Source organism: Oratosquilla oratoria, chromosome 39 (assembly GCF_046742065.1).
Source record: "Oratosquilla oratoria isolate Oo_2021 chromosome 39, ASM4674206v1, whole genome shotgun sequence".
NCBI lineage: Eukaryota > Metazoa > Arthropoda > Malacostraca > Stomatopoda > Squillidae > Oratosquilla > Oratosquilla oratoria.
The window spans coordinates 2,717,130-2,737,743 of record NC_134815.1 but is presented as its reverse complement, the minus strand read 5'-3'; the positions used below and the strand labels follow the sequence as shown (position 1 = coordinate 2,737,743).

The window sequence follows — 20,614 nt, the reverse complement described above, 5'->3', positions numbered from 1 at the left end:
AACCCAATGTTATGAAGCCGAATTCCTGAATTGAATCTGGCCTGGAATTTGTTCAATGTAGAAATTAATGGAAACACGAAAAAATCCATCATGTTTACGTTGATTTTTCTTGGTGGCATACTTTTAATATCCTCTCGTGGTTATCATTCCGCGCCTAAGGTGAATCAATATACAGTCTGCTGCCCTACTGTCGGCCTTTGTCGAAGTATGCGTGTACTCTCACTTTTGTAGCGATGGGTCAATTATATAACAGCAGTGCATTGATATATGCATTGTTGTTTATAGCACTAATAATCTTTTATGAAATATAGAAATTTTGCTTAGATATTAGATAGATTTGATATTGGTTTTGATATACATACTCAAATACCGTTTTTGCATATTTCCTTCCTCATGACGTCATTGTAAAGCTGTAAAGAGAGGAGGTGAGTGATGGGTAATATTTCCCAACATGCCCTAGCTATTACCGCCAGTTTCAGCCCAATATATAAACAACAGCGTTTGACCTCTTTCAGTTTTAATTATAAATCAAGGAAATCGTAACATAATATGTTTGAATAACGCCGAACTTCTCATAACAGTGAATAATTGGGGTCACGCTACAATATGGCGACCACTGAACAAAACAAGTCTCAGTTCTTGAAAACATTTTCTACAGCTGTAGTGCTAGTTTACATTACATTGTATATTAAAATGAACCCAGGATGATACAAGGTAGATTGTCGTATCGGAGGGATACTGTAATGACTTGTATAATAAGCGCGGTATAGTACTAGATACAAATACAAAAATGTATACAAGGCATGGAACTTGATTTATGCATAATAATGTTTGGATACTAAATAATAAACGTTTGCAGCACCAGAACTACGTGTATTTGGGGAGATAGACGTTGAAGATAACTAAGCAGTTTGGATATTTCCAAATTATATTCACTGTCAGCTTTTGTGTGCATAATGTAAATGTTTAGATACTAATAAGTGTTTGCAGCACCAGAATTACTTGTATTTGTAATTTGAGGGGGGTAGACATAGATAAAAACTAAAAAGATAGTTATGCAGTTTGGCTGTTTCCTGATTTCTGTGTCAGCTTTTAAACACCCATGTAATGGTGACCTAAGCCTTAACTCTTAAGACTTCCTAAGAGCCAGAACATATACCTTACTCCAGTATTATTATAATTATGTCTGTATATCCATCATTGGTATGACCTGGCAATTTTATATTGGAAAGATCACCGTCGTAGTAACGGGGATTTAAAGATGAATGAAATGTAGAAATCTGAGGTCTCTGTGGGTTTATATTGAAGGAAGTGTGGATGATTAGGGGGGGAAATTCCAGATTCATGCAAGCATGGATATTTATCTTTATATTTAGGTAGCCCAATAGTTCCTAATATAACCTAACTGATCATAACCATTCCACAGATAAAAATAGGTCTTTCAGATAGAAAAAAAGAAGAGTGAAAAATGTGTGTGTGTGATACTGGAATAGAGCCAATTACATTCTTACGTAGTTGGAGTTCCTCGGCCGTATTCCGAGGGCAGAGATTGTGTAATGTTTGATGCATACAGCCATCATATGTCAGTAATTAATGGTTGTGATTTTGCAAGGGACAGTATAGTAATACCTCAGTCTACTTTTAGTGTACTCACAGTTACCCTGTATTACTTTAAAAACTAAATATCCATAGCTATATACAGACGCTCCTCAACTTACGTTTTAGTTACGTTCCGAACGGCCGAACGTAAGTTGTTACTGTACTATACATCCGTAAATTCTATTACCGTATCTTACAAAACACCCCTAAATCATTAATTATACTCATAACATTGTAAAATAATAACATTAATTTCAAATAAATTAAATTCAAGCAACATAAATTGAGATGGTGGAGGAGGAGGAGGAGGAGGCAAGGCACTTTCAGTCTGTCGTTTGTGCAATGTAAACAATGGACGCAGCATCATGCGTAAGTATCGTTTGAACTACGGAGAGCGCGCTAAACTAGAAAATTTACTCAATTTTTTTTTTACAGTCAGTTCAAACGTTAAATCGAAAAAACGTAAAACGAATGAACGTAAGTAAAGGAGCGTCTGTACTCATACATATACCAAAGGCTTTTTTACCCCCTTACAAGGGGGGTAGCCAAAAAGAAAGGCATAAACCACTTCCACCAAATCTATCCCCAACATACTCCCCATCTACCCTCTTCCCTTCCTTTTATCTTGTCACCTCCTGGATGATGGGTCACCCCTACATCTTGTCCACTGCCCTGGGTCAGAAGCAGTGTGACAAGACACAGCACATCCACAGCAAGGCTGCTTCATTAAATCGGCAACTCCCCCTCTCCGTCCCCTCATGCAGAAAAGGAGAAGACAGGGAGAAATCCCTTTGGGCTGCGATGATTTATTTCCCATACATGCACCCTCACCCCCCATCCCCACCTACCCCCCCTCATGCATTACAGCATCATCCATACACAACCATTCTCCATTCACCCCTATCGTTTGTCCTCTCCCGTCCTTCCTCAACAGACATTCCCCAAACCTTTTACCCCATCCATCCATCTCATCCTAGGTCACCCCCTCATGTTCACTCCTTCCACATCTGCCTTCCACACCTCTTTTACTAATCTTTCTTCACTCATTCTTTCCATGTGTCCAAATCATCCCTATACTCTTTCATCAACTCTATCTCCCAACTCCCTTTCCACCTCTGTTCTCTTCCTCACCTCCTCATTTCTCACTCTAATCAGCCTAGTAACCCTTATCATACTTCTCAGACACCTCATCTCAAACACATTCAAACTACTTCTCCCTTCCTCTCTTATGTTTCATGTTTCTGCCCCATACAGTGCTGTTGGCACAATCACTCCTTCATACAATCTCTTCTTAGCATCCATTCCCAAATGTTTCTCAATACACTTTTTAATCCCCCAAGGTATGTACTTGCATCTCTCAATCTACATTCTACCTCCACTTCCACTCCTCCCTTTCTCTGCCACATTTGCACCCAAGTATCTAAAACTATCCACTTCCTCCAGTCTCTCTCCCTTAATACTCACTTCCAATCTGCTGCCACTTTTTCCCCTTGTACATCTCATCACCTTACTTTTACCCACATATATTTTCAACTTCATAGGTAGAAGTATACTCCAGTTGTGTCCATTGTAATTCTATATTTAAAACTGGAGTAGTAAAGGATTGATAGTTATATACAAAGGATGAGTGTAAGGGGACAGTGAAATAATGAAACTTTTACTAGATATATAGTAGATACCGGTATGTGTTTAATGCAGGCTATGGATTTGAAGTTTAAATGTAGGATAGTTAACCATATACAACTTTGTTTTGGTTGTAATTATGTTCATGCATTGGTAAAATTTCTAAATTGTGAAACTTATATTGTCCAATAGCTCTTAACCTATTATAATATAACCTAACTTAACCATTCCATAGAAAAAATATATCTTAAAAAAAAAAAAAATGAAGTGAAAAATTTGCATTTCATTGGAATAAAACCCATGTATCATTCATCTAATGTACTAAATTAAAGAAATTATAAATGATAGGTTCCTAAAAGGCTTGTATTTCATATAGTATTGTATACATGCATGTTGACCATTGTTTTTTGTTTAAACAGTGTGAAAGTATTTGTAGAGATCTATTTGATATTCATTTTTCTAATATGTAAGAAATAGGGCATGGATATTTATGGTATATAAGTACCAAAACCTGGGTAAAGTAAGCATAAGTACAGAACTTTCTGATTTTAAGTGCATATGTTTGTGCTTGTATAGATATAGTTGGATTATGGGCAGACAGGTTTTGGTGGAGTGAGACTACAAGGAATAACAGATGCCAAAGTTTCTGTAGGTCATGAAGTGCTGAGGAGGCCATTAATTGGTAAAAAGGCAGAGGAGCAGGATCAATTAAGATTTAATGTAAATGTTATTATTGTTAATTATACCTTCCTCACAAAGTGCTAAGATAGGAGGATCAATGAGTAGGATTGGATAGACTTGCAAAGTGCTGAGATAGCAGGATCAATGAATAGGATTGGATAGATTAAGGGTGGTGTAAGAAGAAAAAGGCCCATTGGTATGTATGTTCATCCCCTTGCCAGATTAACTCGGTCCATTCTATAATGTTGAATGATCAGTCCTTTGATGTCTGTAGGACTTTCCCCACTTGAATAATGTTGTGAAATAGATATCAGTCATTGCCCTGCTGTCCATCTTCCAAACTTATCAACATTGGACTGTGCCCAAGAAATCTCTGTATCAACTTTATATTTCCTCCATCCTTAAACTTGGAGACAACCAACAATTGCTACCCTCCTTCTTTCAGCCAGTGGGACAGAAATGGTACCAAGGCTTGAGGACTATTGCCAGTTATGGTTTTCCAGTTTCTCTTTGCTTCTCAACAGGCATTCCCCTCTTACTAAAGACCCTGTTTCACCCATTCATCCATCTCATTCTCAGTCTTCCCCTAAGTTCACTCCATCCACCTCTGGCTTCCACACTCTATTTTGCTAATCATTCCTCATTCATTTTTTACCATGTGCCCAAACCATCTCATTGTTGTCCATCAACTCTATCTGCCAGCTCCCTTTCCATCCCCACTCTCCTCCTCACCTCAGTTCTCATTCTCTATTCTCGTAACCTCCACCATAGTCCTCAAACACTTCATCTCAAACATGTAGAAGTTTTTTCCTTTTCTGCCTCCCTAACATTCCAAGTCTGCCCCATAGAGTGTCATAGGCACAGTTAACCTTTCACGTAGTCTTCTTTGTGTCCATCCCGAGATACCTATTATTCGTGTCTTCTATTTTTCAAAAGTGTATTCACCATTTCCCAGTTGGATATCAATATTATTAGCTTGGTCTCAACCAGACACATTGTATCTGGTCCAATTTCCTTCATCTTTGGTGCATGGCTAATGTGAAACCATTAATGTTTGCATATGCCATAATTAGTTACTTTTCATTGTAACCTTTCTAGCTCTAACTCGCACTTGCAATACCATTTCATCAGTTTCTGATAAAAGATGACAGAAAAACTGTTGCTTCTCCTATTTTATTTCTAGGTTCTTTCCTAGCTTCATCTCTTTATCTTTCAATACCATTTCATCAGTTTGTGATAAAGAAAAACTCTGGAAAAACTGTTGCTTCTGAAGGCTGAAAATACACATATTAAGGTAAGAGGGATTAACATAGATGGTACATAATAAATGATTACCTATACGTATTATGATGCTGAAGTGATTGCATTGTTTTTCTTCTGTCCCACTTTAGTAAGTCATCTCTATCAAGAATTTCCATCCCTTTCATAATTTTGTAGATGGTTAGCAAATCACCTCTTTCTCTTCTTTGTTCCAGGGTTGGTAGATTTAGTTTATCCAATCTTTATTTGTTTGTCAAATTGGAGGGTGTTGGTGCCATCTTTGTCATTGCTCATTGAATTCTTTCTATTTTTTTTTTTTTTTTTTAACTAGGTGTCCATAGTGTTGCAGCATACACTAATTTTGGTCTTATCAATGTAACTAATATTTCCTTTACAATTTTTTCATCCATGTAGTCAAAGGCTACTTTCATTGATCTTAATAAGTTAAAAGTTTCTCCAGCTAATTTGTTTACATGTTTGTCTGGTGTCATGTCATTTGAGGTAGTTACTCCTAGGTCCCTTTCCGAGTTGACTTTTAACTTCCTTTGTACCAATTTTATATTGACCTGATATTCTATTTTTGCTTTTTCCAAATTCCATAATGCTACATTACTTAATGTTGAAGTTCAGTTCACACTTCTGACTCCATTTCCAGATATTGTTCAGGTCTTCTTGAAAAGATTTGCAGTCCTCTGTACTTACTTTCTTTAGTAGTTTTGCATCATCTGCAAAGAATTTCATATAACATTCTACACCATCTGTGTCATTTATATAAATAGCAAACATTATCAGAGCTAAAATACAGATCCTTGTGGAACTCCACTTATCATATCTTCCCAATTTGAGTTCTTGTCTCTAAGTACCACCCTCATTTTTCTCCCATTCAAGAAATCTTTCATCCATTCCAGTAACTTTCCTTGTATTCCACCTATTATTTCAATTTTTCTTAGTAGCTTTTTGTGTGGTACTTTGTCAAAAGCCTTTTGTAAGTCCAAGAAAGCACAATCTGCCCATCCGTCTCTTTCTTGTATTATTTCTATTAATCTTGAGTAAAAGTATATTAAGTTTGTGGTACATGATCTTCCACTTCTAAAACCAAATTGTTTTGGATTTAGTATTTTGTTCTCTTTAAAGTGTTTGATCCATTCATTTCTAATAACATATTTTTGCTACTGTGCTTGTAAGGGATACTGGTCTATAGTTTGTTGGATTTTCTTTGTCTCCTTTGTATATTGGTACAATATTTGCATTTTTCCAATCTTGTGGTACTTTTCCTTCTTTGAGTGAGAAGTCAATTATCTTGTGTATTTTGTCCATTAGTTCATCCATACACTTTCAATGTCCAATTTACAATTCCATCCAGCCTATGTGACTTTCTGACATCAAGGTTCTTTATTTGGTCCCTTATTTCTTTCTGTGTCGCAGTTATTTCTTTCATTTTGGGGAATTTTCCTCACTGTCCTTCCAAATTTGTGAGCTTTCAATTGTAAATACAGACCTAAAATGCCTGATCATAACTTCAGCCATTTCTACATCATCTATATATTCTTTATTTCCTTCTTGCAGTTTCACTATTTCGTGTTTGTCCTTTAGTTTATAGTTTACATACCTGTAAAATAGTTTAGGTTGGTCTTTGCATTTATCTATTACTGTATATCTTTTTTGTAGTTTCTTTTTTCCTCCCTGCGTATATCTACAAATTATTTCTCAGTTTGATGTAGCCATTTAGTATTTTTTTTTTTTCCATCTTTTCCAGGCTTTGTCTCTTCTGTCTTTAGCCTCTACACTTTTTGTTATACCAACACTTTATGTAAGCCCCTTTTTTGCTTTTTCATTGGTACATATTTATCTGTTCCCTCCTAACAATTTTCTTTTAATATGTTCCATTTTTCTCCCATCTTTGTTTCTTCATTTAAATTTTTTCCCCAGTGAGTGTTTTGATTTTTTTTTTCTAAGTTTTACAAAGTCAGTGTTGTTGTACATTAGTCTCCCTTCTCTATGTTTCTCATTTCTTCTCACATTTTGTTCTTTTAGTTCAAACTATTAGTATGTGGTCACTTCCCGATTGGTGTCTTGTAATTCATATTGTCCACAATTTCAGGCTGAGATGTGAATATTAAGTCTAGTCTTGATGGTTCTTCATTATTTCTATATCCGGTATTTTCCTTGACCCATTGAGTCAATGTATAATCAATGGTCATATGCAGTAGAATGTTGCCCCAGAGTTCCTCTTCACCTTTTACTGTCATTTCTTCCCAATTTATTTCCATTGCATTAAAGTCACCCATAATTATTATGTTTCCTCCATCAGTCAGTAACTCTAATAATGCATTCTTTGTGTCTTCCAGTAATTTGGAATGATCACTATCAGACCAAGCCTGTGTTTTGGGGGGACATATACTACTATAAATTTTCTACTTTTCATATTATTTACAACTTTAATCATAATCATTTCCACATTATGTTTTCCTTCTGTTATCTTTGTCACATTTAAACCCTTTCTAGTCAATAATATGACTCCTCCCCGCTGTTTATCCATTCTATTTTCCGCCCAATGGTTGTCCCACCATACATGATGATAGAGGACCTTTCAATTTTGTCTCCACAATTCCCATTATGTCTGGTTTCTCTATTAACAGATATTCGTTTAGTTAGTTTATTCCAGAAATCATACTGTCCATGTTTGTATATGCCATTTTTAATTTTTTCTTTTCTTCTCTTTTTTGTTTTATATTTCCTTTTTTCTGATGTACCATTTTCTCAGCCTCAGATCCAGTACTCTTAAAAAAAAACTCGTTTTTTTCAGTCTCCATTCTTCTCTCATTTTTTCATTAGCTTCATTTCTTAGTGCTTTATCTTTCTCTACTTCCTCATTGTTCATTTCCTTTTTTATCCACACATTTTTGTAATTTTCACTGTTAGCTAGTTTTGTCGCTTTGGACTTATCTCTTCAGCTATCATTTGAGTCCTTTGATTTTCAATGGGCTAAAGTTTTTTTCTCTAGAGTATGTGCCCATCCTATGCACCTCATAAATTTCTTTGTTTAATTCTTGGCCTTTGTCCTGAACCGCTTTCAGAATTTCCTTCGCAGGAGACCTAGGACTCCCAGGTAACAACAGCTATCATGTTGGCCCATAAGTTGCTCAAGGATGAGATATTGAATTGTGTAGTTGAGTATTGGATTGGTCAGATATAGAGGTTCCATTGCACCAATGTTTCACAGGTAAAGGTCAAATATACAGTGCTCGCTGGCTGAGCATGTTAGGACATTGTTACTTGTGGCAAAGGGCGAGGGGATGGCAGTTTGAACCTTGCCACTGGCGAAGTTGAACCAAGGGCATGGGTCATTAAATTCCACGCTACAAAGTCCTCTCTAAGGGGCACCATCCTAGCCTCCTGATGGGGGGGAGTTTGTGATGTTAAACCATATCAACAGTGTATGTGAGATTTTAGTATACTGATAAACAGAAGTGTCACCACTTGGCATTACTACCTTACAGGTGCTACAACATGACAGAAAATGAAGGTGAGGTGGCAGTAGCACACCTCATGACGAGTGAAGTACACGATGGCTGTGCTCAAATAGAGGCTCCCGCACGTAAGTTTTGAACTCTTAAAGAATTCCTACAGTACTCTGATCTTTTTAGTTATCTTGGGTGGGAAAGGGAAGGCAAGAGATGATTTTGTTCTTGTGTGGTTTGTGGTGTTATGGTTGTCTTTATCTATCTCCTAGGGGCAGGCAGTTACTACTCGTATTATGCCCAGGACCTAATCTCAGCTGTATTTCATCCACTTTTCACAAACGGAGAGTTGACAACTGCAAATATCTTCCTTGTACTTTCATTTGGTGAAATAGAAACAATTCTACACATGTTCAGTACAGACAAGCCCAAAGTTTCTTCAGAGAGATCTGTGGGAAGGCCCAGGGATTGTTGTCAGCCACTGCTGGGCTGTGAGGCCCCAATCAGGGAAACCTGAGGCAACATTATTGTTATTTGTCATTAATCTCTACAGTATAGGGTAGTGCTTGCCCCTTTTTACTCTGGGATCCATAAGGGGTCCATGCAGCCCTCCCCTGTCCTGGCAGAAGAAATATAGAATAATTATGAATGTCAGCTTAGTAATAAAGTAAAGGGTCCTTCATCATATTTTATTATTATTATTATTTTATCAATTTATGTATTTTGTATTATTAGTATTTTTTTTTTTCATACATACAACCTTTTTTTTGGCTATGTGGAATTTTGGAGAAAAATGAAGGGGGCCACATGAATATTGAAGTGGGTATGGATTGAAAAAAGTTGAGAACACATGCCCTAGATACAAGTTGATGTCCCATACTTGTCTCCAATTTGTATCAGTGAGAGCTACCTGCCCCAACAGTCCAAGTACAAAGAGCAAGGGTGATGTGTTGAGCTATAACCGTGCAGTTTTTGGTATATGCTCCTCACCATTGACTATGTGTTACCCACTTTGGTTAGGGCGTTAAAGATTTGCTAGCCTGTCAGGAAAATAATTGCCTCATCATCCAGTGGTTTAAAGTCATCATGAACACATTAGACTCTTAGATAAATATCTTAGGGGTCAAGTTGTCATGATTAATGTACAGAATTAAGAATGTACAAATAAATGTATTGCTTTTATTTTGTTGATAAGTGGTTGGAAGGTGTTTTGTTTTTGCTCTAGATGTGGTGATGGTAGAAGAGCACACTGGATCTGTGACACTTGAGCTGCCTGATGGAAGTCACACTATTGTTGAGGATGACTCACTGCGCGCAAATTCAGATGAACTTCAGCAAGGTATGTACAAGGTGTTTTACATTATTGGTACATCTGATTGTGTTATTTTCCTTACACCCCCTCCTCTTTCTTTTCCTACATACTTCTTCCCTTTGCCTTTCCTCCCCCCCACCACCCCTGTTGCCCTTTTTACTCAACTCTTCAATCTCCTCTTTTCTCTTTCCCCTCCTATTCCTTTCCCTTTCCTTCACATAATCCACAAGGCTCCCCTTCCACCTGAAGAAAAATATGGTTAAACATATCAATTTAGTATGATAATTTGAATGTATGACAGTGCAGTACATTTTTTCATTTCCTTTCCTCTCTCCTCTGTACATATTTCCTATTCTTCTTTTCTCTCCCTCCAGAGCTGACAACTGATAACTGCTCTCCTCCTCTTCCTCCTCCTTTCTGGTGATGACTTGAAAATAGTCCCACATTAATACAACATAGACAGCAGCCCTAAGTTTCTTCTCAGAGACTGTTGCCAACTAATATAGGTTTCCAGTCATTGAAACTTAAGGGAACAATTATTATTATCCTTATCTCTCCCTTTCCATTCCTTCTCCTTTCCCCCTTCTAGGAGTTGTCTGCATAAATTTTAGATACTTTAAGAGGCTTCAGTGACACAAACCAGTCATGCAGCATTCTTTTATGTTTAGAGACAAATCTCCATTCAAAGAATGCTGATCACTTCTCTTTCTGAAGGAAGGAGGGCGGAAGAAAGGATGTATAATACATCCTTTCTTCTGCCCTCCTTCCTTTTCAGCCTCTATGACTCCCACCTTTTCTGTGTGAAGTCATCCTCAAGGACAGAAGTACTAGTTATCACAAATGAAAATATTAAAGATTTCCCTCTCTTATTTTACTCTTTCATTTACCCCTGTTTTACCTACTTTTTTGACATATCTATCAAACACTTCCCATTTAATTCCCCGTGTTTCCTTCCTTCCTATCCTCTGTTACATTCTTTTCTGTTCTCTATACTCTTCCCCTCTTTGTCCTTCTTTACCTTATCCTCCCTCTTGCTCATTCACAGAATATACACTCATATTTGAATAAGCATATTTGTGTATATACATGTAGTATTTGAATGAGCATACTTGTGCATATACATATATTTAAATAAGCATACTTATGTATTTTATTTTTTCTTGAAATAATTCTGGTATAGAAAGTGTTGAGGGGGTAGCTGTACAACTGGAGGATGGAAGGATAGGTTACTTGTGCAGTGACACCCACAACCTTCTACAGACGGTGGCTCCCGTGGTCAGCAGCCGTTTTCTCTGCAGCTATCAGGGATGTAACAAAGTTTACTCGACCACCAGTCACCTCAGGGTAGGTGTATTGCATGACCTATTCTTGTTGGTTTGTTTTGCTGATAAAACAAGTTTTTTCATTTGTACAAAAGTGATGCATACAGTTCCTAAAAATAGAAACAAACATAGCTGTGACATCGCACACGCTATCCCTTGTGGACAAATGTATCTGTATGTCTGGAAACAGCATTCATTTTCTTGTAAAAAATGTCCACAATTATCGGCTATTTGGACGAGATCCAATTTAGTATAATTTTTCAAAATGCCAGCCACTATCCTCCTCACTATCTAAAGGAGTTGAATAAATTTCTTTCTACTTTCAATCAGATCATTTTCTTAGCACTTACCACTGGAACTACCTTTCCCTCCCTATCCTCCTTCACATTTAGCAATTTTATCATCCCTCCATCTGCACCTTTTACCTTTTCTTCTCTACTTGATTTGCCTCCTCTTCCTCTCTTAATTTCTTTCCAAAACATCTTTTTATTACTTTAAAAACTTTCTGTCATACTCTTACCCCATTTCACATCTGCTCCTCTTTGCCTCCTTTACTTCTCTTTTTTTTTGTAATTCTCATTTAATTCCCTCATCCTATTTTGTAACCAATCTGTGAAAGCTCGCTTCTCCTTTACTGCTTCTTATATTTCCTCCTGTCCTTCTTGTTCCACACACCATCTTTGCACACCTTGTGACTCCCTTCTTGAATCATTCCCATTCTTAAGCACCTCACTACCATCAGTCCTTTTCCTCTTTCTCCATCTATCCTACACTCTCAACTTATCTTCCAAAAAATTATCTGATATTCCCCCACTCTCTCCCCTTGGAACATGTACATTCTTAACTCTTCCTATTATTCTCCTAGTTACCACTATATAGTCCATTAATGCTCTATCTACCACCCTTCTATCCACCACCCTCTCCCATGTGTACTTATGCTTGACTTTCATCCTAAACAATGTATTTGCTATAATTAACTCTTCACTATGATTTTTTCCTGTAACTCCACACTTCCCAACCACTCTGACTATTGGTTCATTTACTATCCTAGCATTAAGGTCTCCTAATACCACTACAATAACATTTCTCCCTAATCCCTCTATGCACTCATTTAAATCCATCCAAAAAGCCTCCATTTCCTCTACACTCTTCTCACTACCAGGCCCATATGCACTTACAAAAACCCACATCTCCCTTCCCAGTTTCACCTTCATCCACATTAACCTTGAAGAAACCTCCTTCCACTCCACTACATGCTTACCTATCTCTTCACTTACTAATATAGCCACCCCTTCTCTCCCACATCCTCTCTTCACTTCAGACCATTCTCCATTCACCCCTGTCTTCTGTCCTCTCCCGTCCTTCCTCAACAGACATTCCCCTCTTCCCCAAAGCTCCCTTCACCCCATCCATCCACCTCATCCTAGGACGTCCCCTCATATTCACTCCCTCCACATCTGCCTTCCATACCTCTTTTACTAGCCTTTCTTCACTCATTCTTTCCATGTGTCCAAACCATCCTAATACTCTTTCATCAACACTATCTCCCAGCTCCTTTTCCACCCCTGTTCTCCTCCTCACCTCCTCATTTCTCACTCTATCTAGCCTAGTAACCCCCATCATACTTCTCAGACACCTCATCTCAAACACATTCAAACTCCTTCTCTCTTCTTCTCTTATGTTCTATGTTTCTGCCCCATACAGTGCTGTTGGCACAATCACTCCTTCATACAGTCTCCTCTTAGGATCCATTCCCAAATGTCTATTCCTCATTACACTCTTTAATCCACCAAGGCATTTACTCGCTTCTCTCAATCTACATTCTACCTCCACCTTCACTCCACCTTTTCCTGCCACATTTGCACCCAAGTATCTAAAACTATCCACTTCCTCCAGTCGCTCTCCCTTAATGCTCACTTCCAGTCTACTGCCACTTTCACCCCTTGTACATCTCATCATCTTACTTTTACCCACATTTATCTTTAGCTTTCTTCTATCACATACTCTCCCAAACTCTGCCGCCAAGTTCCGCAATCCCTCCTCCGATCCTGCCACAAGCGCAGTGTCGTCCGCAAACAACAGCTGGCTCACCTCCCACTTTTCTCCATTTTCTTTAACCATCTCCAAACCCTTGCCCACTACCCTTGCATTTACCTCTCGCACCACCCCATCCATGTATAAGTTGAACAGCCAGGGCGACATAACGCATCCTTGACGAAGCCCCACCTTTACCTCGAACCACTCACTCTCTCCATTTCCAATCCTGACACAAACTCTACTACTCTCATAAAAACTCTTGACAGCTCCCAGAAGCTTTCCTCCTATCCCGTATATCTGCATAACCTCCCACAGTGCCTTTCTGTCTACCCTATCATAAGCCTTTTCCAGATCCATAAAGGCCCTAAAAACATCCTTCCCCTTTCCTATAGCGTTCTTACATATCTGTCTTACCACAAAGATCTGATCTACACAACCTCTACCTGTCCTAAATCCACACTCTTCCTCACCAATTACTCCTTCTGTTCCTCTCCTAATCCTCTCAATCAAGATCCTCCCATAAGCCTTCCCAACTACACTTAACAAGCTAATCCCTCTGAAACCACTACATTCACACTTGTCCCCTTTTCCCTTGTAAAGAGGAACTATACAGGCACTCCTCCAGTCCTCCGGCACTCTACCCTCTCTCCAGCAAACATTAAATAACCTCACCAGCCAGTCCACCATCACTGTACCTCCCTTTTTAAGACATTCTGCATGGCATCCATCCAGACCAGGTGCCTTACCTGCTTTCATCATCTTAACAACTGCCTTCACCTCATCCTTCCTTATTTCTCCTCCATTCTCCTCACTCATCACTCTCATTTTCTTCGCATTTCCCACTGCAGCTATCTTTCCCTCCCTATCCTCCTTCTCATTTAGCAACTCCCTAAAATATTCTGCCCATCTTCCCCTTACTGCCTTCTCTTCCATTATCATCTCTCCATCTGCACCTTTTACCTTTTCTTCTCTACTTGATTCGCCTCCTCTTCCTCTCTTAATTTCTTTCCAAAACATCTTTTTATTACTTTCAAAATTTTCTGTCATACTCTTACCCCATTTCACATCTGCTCTCCTCTTTGCCTCCTTTACCTTTTGCTTTACTTCTCTTTTCTTTTCTTTGTACCTCTCATATGACTCCCTCGTTCTATTTTGTAACCAATCTGTGAAAGCTCACTTCTTCTCTTCTACAACCTTCTTTGTTTCCTCATCCCACCATTCACTACCCTTTCTTCTATTTCCCCCTGTCCTTCTTGTTCCACACACCATCCTTGCACACTTTATGACTCCCTCCTTGAACCATCCCCATTCCTCCACACCTAGCTCTACTCTATCCTTCACTCCCTCCCACTCCTCCTTCAGCTTATTTTTGTACTCCTCCTTTTCATTCAAAGAGTTCACTCTAAGCACCTCCCTACCTTTTGTCCCTTTCCTCTTTCTCCATCTATCCTCCACTCTCAACTTACCTTCCACCAAAAAATTATCTGATATTCCCCCACCCTCTCCCCTTAGCACATGTACATCCATAACTCTTCCTATCATAATCCTATTTACCACTACATAATCCATTAACGCTCTATCTACCACTCTTCCCTCCACCACCCTCTCCCATGTGTACTTATGCTTGACTTTCTTCTGAAACACTGTGTTTGCTATCATCAACTCTCTTTCTAGACACATTTCCACCATCAACTCTCCACTACAATTCTTTCCTGGAACTCCACATTTCCCAACCACTCCATCAATTGGACCATTTATTACCCTAGCATTAAGGTCTCCCAGTACTATTACATTGACATTTCTTCCTAAATCCTCTATGCACTCATTTAAATCTATCCAAAAGGCCTCCCTTTCTTCTACACTCTTCTCACTGCCAGGCCCATATGCACTTACAAAGACCCACATCTCCTTTCCCAGTTTCACCTTCATCCACATTATCCTTGAGGAAACCTCCATCCACTCCACTACATGTTTACCTATCTCTTCACTTACTAGAATAGCCACCCCTTCCCTCCCTCGCCCTCTCTTCACTCCTGATAACCTCCCACTTACACTCCCAAACTTACTCTCACCCTTCCCTTTCAACTTAGTTTCACTCAAAGCCAACACATCCATCTTTCTTCTCACAAACATACTACCTATCTCTTCCCTTTTACTCTCATCTGTACCACATCCATGCACATTAAAAGACCCAAACCTTAGGGTGCTGGTCGGAAAACTCCCAGACCCTCTTATGCCTTTACTTTTTCTTTTAGGAATGGCCCCTGTGGGGCTACAAGGAGAAGGATGCCTAGTCCCAATCCCCGTCCCTTTCTTCTTGCCTCTTATGATCCAAGTGGGAATACTTGGTGGCAGTATTCTTTTCCCCCCACCACATGGTACTGGTTGGAAAACTCGTAGACCCTCTTCTGCCTTAACTTTTTTAGGAATGCCCCCTACAGGGAGAAGGATGCCTAGTCCTATTCCTTTCCCGTTTTTTGTTGCCTTGTACGACTCATGTGGGAAGACTTGGTGGAAGTATTCTTTTCCCCTACCACAGGGTTAGGCGATAAAAGGAAATGAATATTCAGAGAAATGGTACAGGACAAGGGGTGACGGGAGAGCATAGTGGAGGGACAGTCACAGTATAATAAAGTATTGTCGTTTCTCCATGAACAGAGATTTTCTCTATCACAGACGAAATGATGTGTGGGTCTGGTCTGTAGGGGCACCCCATATAGACCCTAAAGTATCAGCAGCATGCTACTTAGCTGCAATAACATGCAGCCAATATCCCAGACAGGGTATTGGAGAGGGTGTTGGATGGAAAGGTGCTATTAAGTAAATATTGTATACATGTACTACAGAAACATGATCATTAGTGATGTAGAAAGTTAAATTATACTTAATCATGTGAACTGGTGAAATTTATTTGAACATTGACAATCCTATTAGCACTCAAGATGTGTTAGATGGGAGTCACACAAGATAGTCTCTTAATTCCCATTAAACTGAAATATGTAAGCCTGATGAACTAGGTCTAGGAGGTCAGTACACACACACACACTTCAACGAACGGACGGCTTAGAGGACGTTCTGAGGAAAAAGTGAAATTTCGTGGATCCCGAAGCAAAGGAAGTACCTATTGTATTTACAGGGTGGGGGGGAAATTGCTTGTGGTGTAGGGGATAGTGAGGAAAAAGGAGAAGGGGAGGGATTACTGAGGGAAATGGAAGGAAATGTGGAAGGAGAGGACTTGGCCCAGGCAGGCAGACGCCATGTAAACAAAAGAGGTCCCGACCAATTTAGTGACGACGAAATGTCTAACATAAATGTAAAGATTAGAAACATAGATAAGAACAATTCAATGGAAGGTGAGGATAACAATTTCCAAGGATTTAAAGAGGGGGAGGCGAATACCAACCTCCCCCGACTAGCAAAACTGGAGGAAAGGCTTGAACAAATGACTGAACATTGGGAAGTTAGGTTCGGTAAAATGTCAAAACTTGCAGAAAAGTTTGAAAGATTGGAAGAACTAGAGAAGGCGAACAAAAACTTAACTGATGAAATAGAAGAACTAAAAAGACATTTAAGAGAAGTAAAAGAGGAGAATAAATAATTAAAAAGGAACAATAAAGACAATAAAGAAACAATAGCAAAAGAGGCACAGGGGTGGAGAAAGATACAAGAAAATAGTAAAGTTGCATTTACTGATATAATTAAACAGCAAATGAAAGAACAAACTGAAGACTCAGTTATCAAAGTGATGAGACAGAAGGAGAATATTGTAAGAGACTTAGCAGACAAAAAGAAATGTATAATTATATTAGGAATGGAAGAGAAACATAACCCAGATAGAACCTCAAGAATCAAAGAGGAAAATGAAAAAGTAAGCAGTTTACTACAATTAGTTCAGGAAGATGAACCAGAAATAATGAAACAAATCGAAGAGAAGTTCAGACTCAGAAAGTATAGTACAGATAAGACCAGACCAATTAAGATTAAATTCAGGTCACAAACGACGGCAGAGAATATCTTATCCAAAACAGGGAAACTAGCAACAAGTGAACAATATAAAAAGGTATGGATAAAAAGGGAAATGAATAAAGAAGAAAGGAAGAAAAAAAGAAAAGACTTGAAGCTAAGGAAAAAAACGAGAACAGAACAGTCAGAAAAAGAGAGATTCTATTGGAGAGTAGTGAATATGAAACTAAGGAAATTCGACACACAAGAGAAAAACAAAAGGGAAACAGAGAACACAATGGAAGTGGCAGAAAACTAAGAGTGTCTTACACAAATATAGATGGATTAATAACAGGATTGAATGAGCTGAATGATTATTTGAAGGAAAAAGAACCGGACATAATGGGAATTGTAGAAACAAAATTAAAAGGTCCACTACCACCCAACAGTGTAGGACATGATGCATATAATTATTGGATTAGAAACAGAGAGACAAAGCAAGGGGGTGGAGTTATGTTCCTGACTAAGAAGGATATAAACGTGAGGTGTGTCACATATGGAAAGAATACAGTAGAGATGATTATGATCGAAGTGGAAGACAGAGATAAGAAGAGCAGAAAGTTTGTGATATATTATGTGCCTCCGAAAATAGCCTCGTGGGAAGAGAGTGAACATAAAAGTATGTTAGAGGACACAAAGATAACATTAAATAAGATAATGGAAGATGGAGGAAGAATAGTTATGATGGGCGACTATAATTGCAAAGAAATCTGCTGGGAAGAGATGACAGTAAAGGGTGGAGACTGCTCATGGGGAAACGCTCTACTTGAGATGATTACTGACAATACAATGACACAGTGGATACAGGAGAACACTAGGTATAGAAATGAGGAAGAACCATCGAGACTAGACCTAATAATTACATCTGAACCTAGAATAGTGGACAAGATTGAATATAAAACACCCATAAGTAAAAGTGATCACATATTGATTGAACTGGAACTAAATGAAGAAAAATACATGAAAAGAAATGAACAATATAGAAAAGGAAGAATGATGTATGAAAAAACAAACTTTGATAAAATAAGAGAATTCTTTCAAAAAGAAAACTGGGAAGAAATATACAAAGAAGAAACAACAGTGGAAGAGAAATGGAATATTTTGACAAAAAATTTACAAAAAAGGAGTGGAAAAGTATGTCCCAAGACAAAAACAAGAAAAAGAATATGTAAAATGCTGGTACAATAGAAGTTGTAGGGAGTTAAAAGACAAAAGAGACAAAGCTTGGACCAGATTGAAAAAAGACAGAAGGCCTGAAAAATGGAAAATATATACTTGTTATAGAAATGAATATGTACAAGCATGCAGAGAGGAAAAGAGAAAATATGAAAAAGATGTCATAGAAAAGTGTAAAGATCAACCAAAACTATTTTACAGATTTGTAAACAACAAATTGAAAAACAAACAAGACTTGGAGAAATTAAGACAAGGAGGAGTTGAATACACAGAGGAAATTGAAATGTCAGAAATTATGAACAAACATTTTAAATCAGTGTTTACAAGGGAGAACATACAACCTGAAGAGATCGAATGGAAAGAGAAAGTCCCTCCCATGAAAGAAATAGAAGTAACAAAGAACGAAATATTGAAACACTTGAGTAATCTTGATGTCAGAAAATCGCATGGACCAGATGAAATAGCAAACTGGATTTTGAAAGAATGCAGGAATGAACTGGCAGACAAAATACATAGCATAATAAACAGTTCCTTGAAAGAAGGAAAAGTTCCAGAAGATTGGAAAAAAGCAAATATAGTACCCATATATAAAGGAGGAAATAAAGAAGACCCTAACAACTATAGACCAGTCTCCCTAACAAGTACAATAGCAAAAATTTGTGAAAGAATTGTCAAAAGTAGATGGGTAAAATATTTAGAAAAAAACAATGTGTTAAATCCAAGGCAATTTGGATTCAGACAAGGACAATCATGCGTCACCAATTTAATATGTTTCTATTCAAGGCTAATAGATATAATACAAGAAAGAGATGGATGGGCTGATTGTGCATTTCTAGACCTAAAAAAAGCTTTTGACAAAGTACCACATAAGAAGTTGCTTAAGAAATTAGAAACTGAAGGAGGAATACAGGGCAAACTGCTTAATTGGATGGAAGATTTTTTGCAAGAAAGGAAAATGAGAGTAGTGATAAGAGACAAACACTCAAAATGGGATGAAGTAATAAGCGGTGTTCCGCAAGGAACAGTTCTGGCCCCAATAATGTTTGCTATATATATTAATGATATGGATGAAGGAATTGAAAGCTATATGAGCTTCTTTGCAGATGATGCAAAACTACTGAAAAGAGTGAACACGGAAGAAGATTGTGAATCACTACAGAGTGATCTAAATAAAGTACAGGAATGGAGTAGGAAGTGGGAGATGGAGTTCAATACAAAAAAGTGTAGTATAATGGAATTTGGAAAAAGCAAAAACAGAATAACAGGATCATATAAATTGGGAGAAGAAGGAATAAAAAAAGTAGAAAATGAGAAGGACCTGGGAGTCATTGTTATGAATAATATGTCACCTGAGAAACATATAAATAAGATTTTTGGAGAAACTTATAATTTAATAAGAACAATCAAAGTTGCATTTACATACCTGGATGAAGAAATGGTGAGGAAAATTCTAATCACCCTGATAAGACCAAGATTGGAATATGCAGCAACGATATGGTCACCCAAGTACAAAAAAATGTATAAAAAAACTTGAAAGAATACAAAGAGCAATTACAAAACTGGCACCAACACTCTCAAAACTATCATATGAAGAGAGACTGGTAAAACTTGAACTACAGACACTAGAGCAAAGAAGAGAGAGAGGAGATTTGATAGCTATTTACAGAATCATGAAAGGCATAGAAATTACTGATAGAGAGGATCTGATAAAATGGGATGATAGAAATACAAGCGGACACAGAAATAAAATAAAAAAAGACAGCTATAGAAGAGATCTGAAAAAGAACAGCTTTCCTCACAGAGTAATAGACAGTTGGAACAAGTTAGATGAGAAAGTGGTGTGTGCAAAAACAATACATGAATTTAAAAATAGTTTAGATAAAATGAGATATGAAGATGGGACACCACGAGCATAGCTCCCCTTCCCGTAAAATACAACTAGGTAAATGCAAGAGATGTACTTATAGTAGGATCACGCTTATATTGAAAAAAAAAAAAAATTAAAATCCCCTTGGCAGTTGAATGACTCCCATGGCTTAACATGCCTTATCAAATAAATAAGATTTGGATTCCCTGTAGCCAATGCAATAATCACTGCATAGCATGCCATCAGCAGGCCCCCATAAACTGTGGCCTGTAGC

At 38.0% G+C, this 20,614-nt stretch overlaps 1 protein-coding gene across 2 annotated transcripts in view; it reads left to right on the top strand.

Moving 5' to 3' along the window:
* The first annotated feature begins 404 nt into the window (after positions 1-404).
* Positions 405-20,614, top strand: part of LOC143020252 (uncharacterized) — a 42,586-nt gene continuing 22,376 nt past the window's right edge. Inside the window, exons 1-4 of one of the 2 annotated variants that reach the window (XM_076176445.1) lie at positions 405-425; positions 8,664-8,761; positions 9,850-9,963; positions 11,117-11,280. In XM_076176445.1, the coding sequence (XP_076032560.1) occupies positions 8,674-8,761; positions 9,850-9,963; positions 11,117-11,280 (366 nt within the window). In that variant the 5' untranslated portion in view covers positions 405-425; positions 8,664-8,673. Of the gene's footprint in view, positions 426-488; positions 715-8,663; positions 8,762-9,849; positions 9,964-11,116; positions 11,281-20,614 lie in introns of those variants that run through there. The other variant, XM_076176444.1, reaches the window with a different exon arrangement.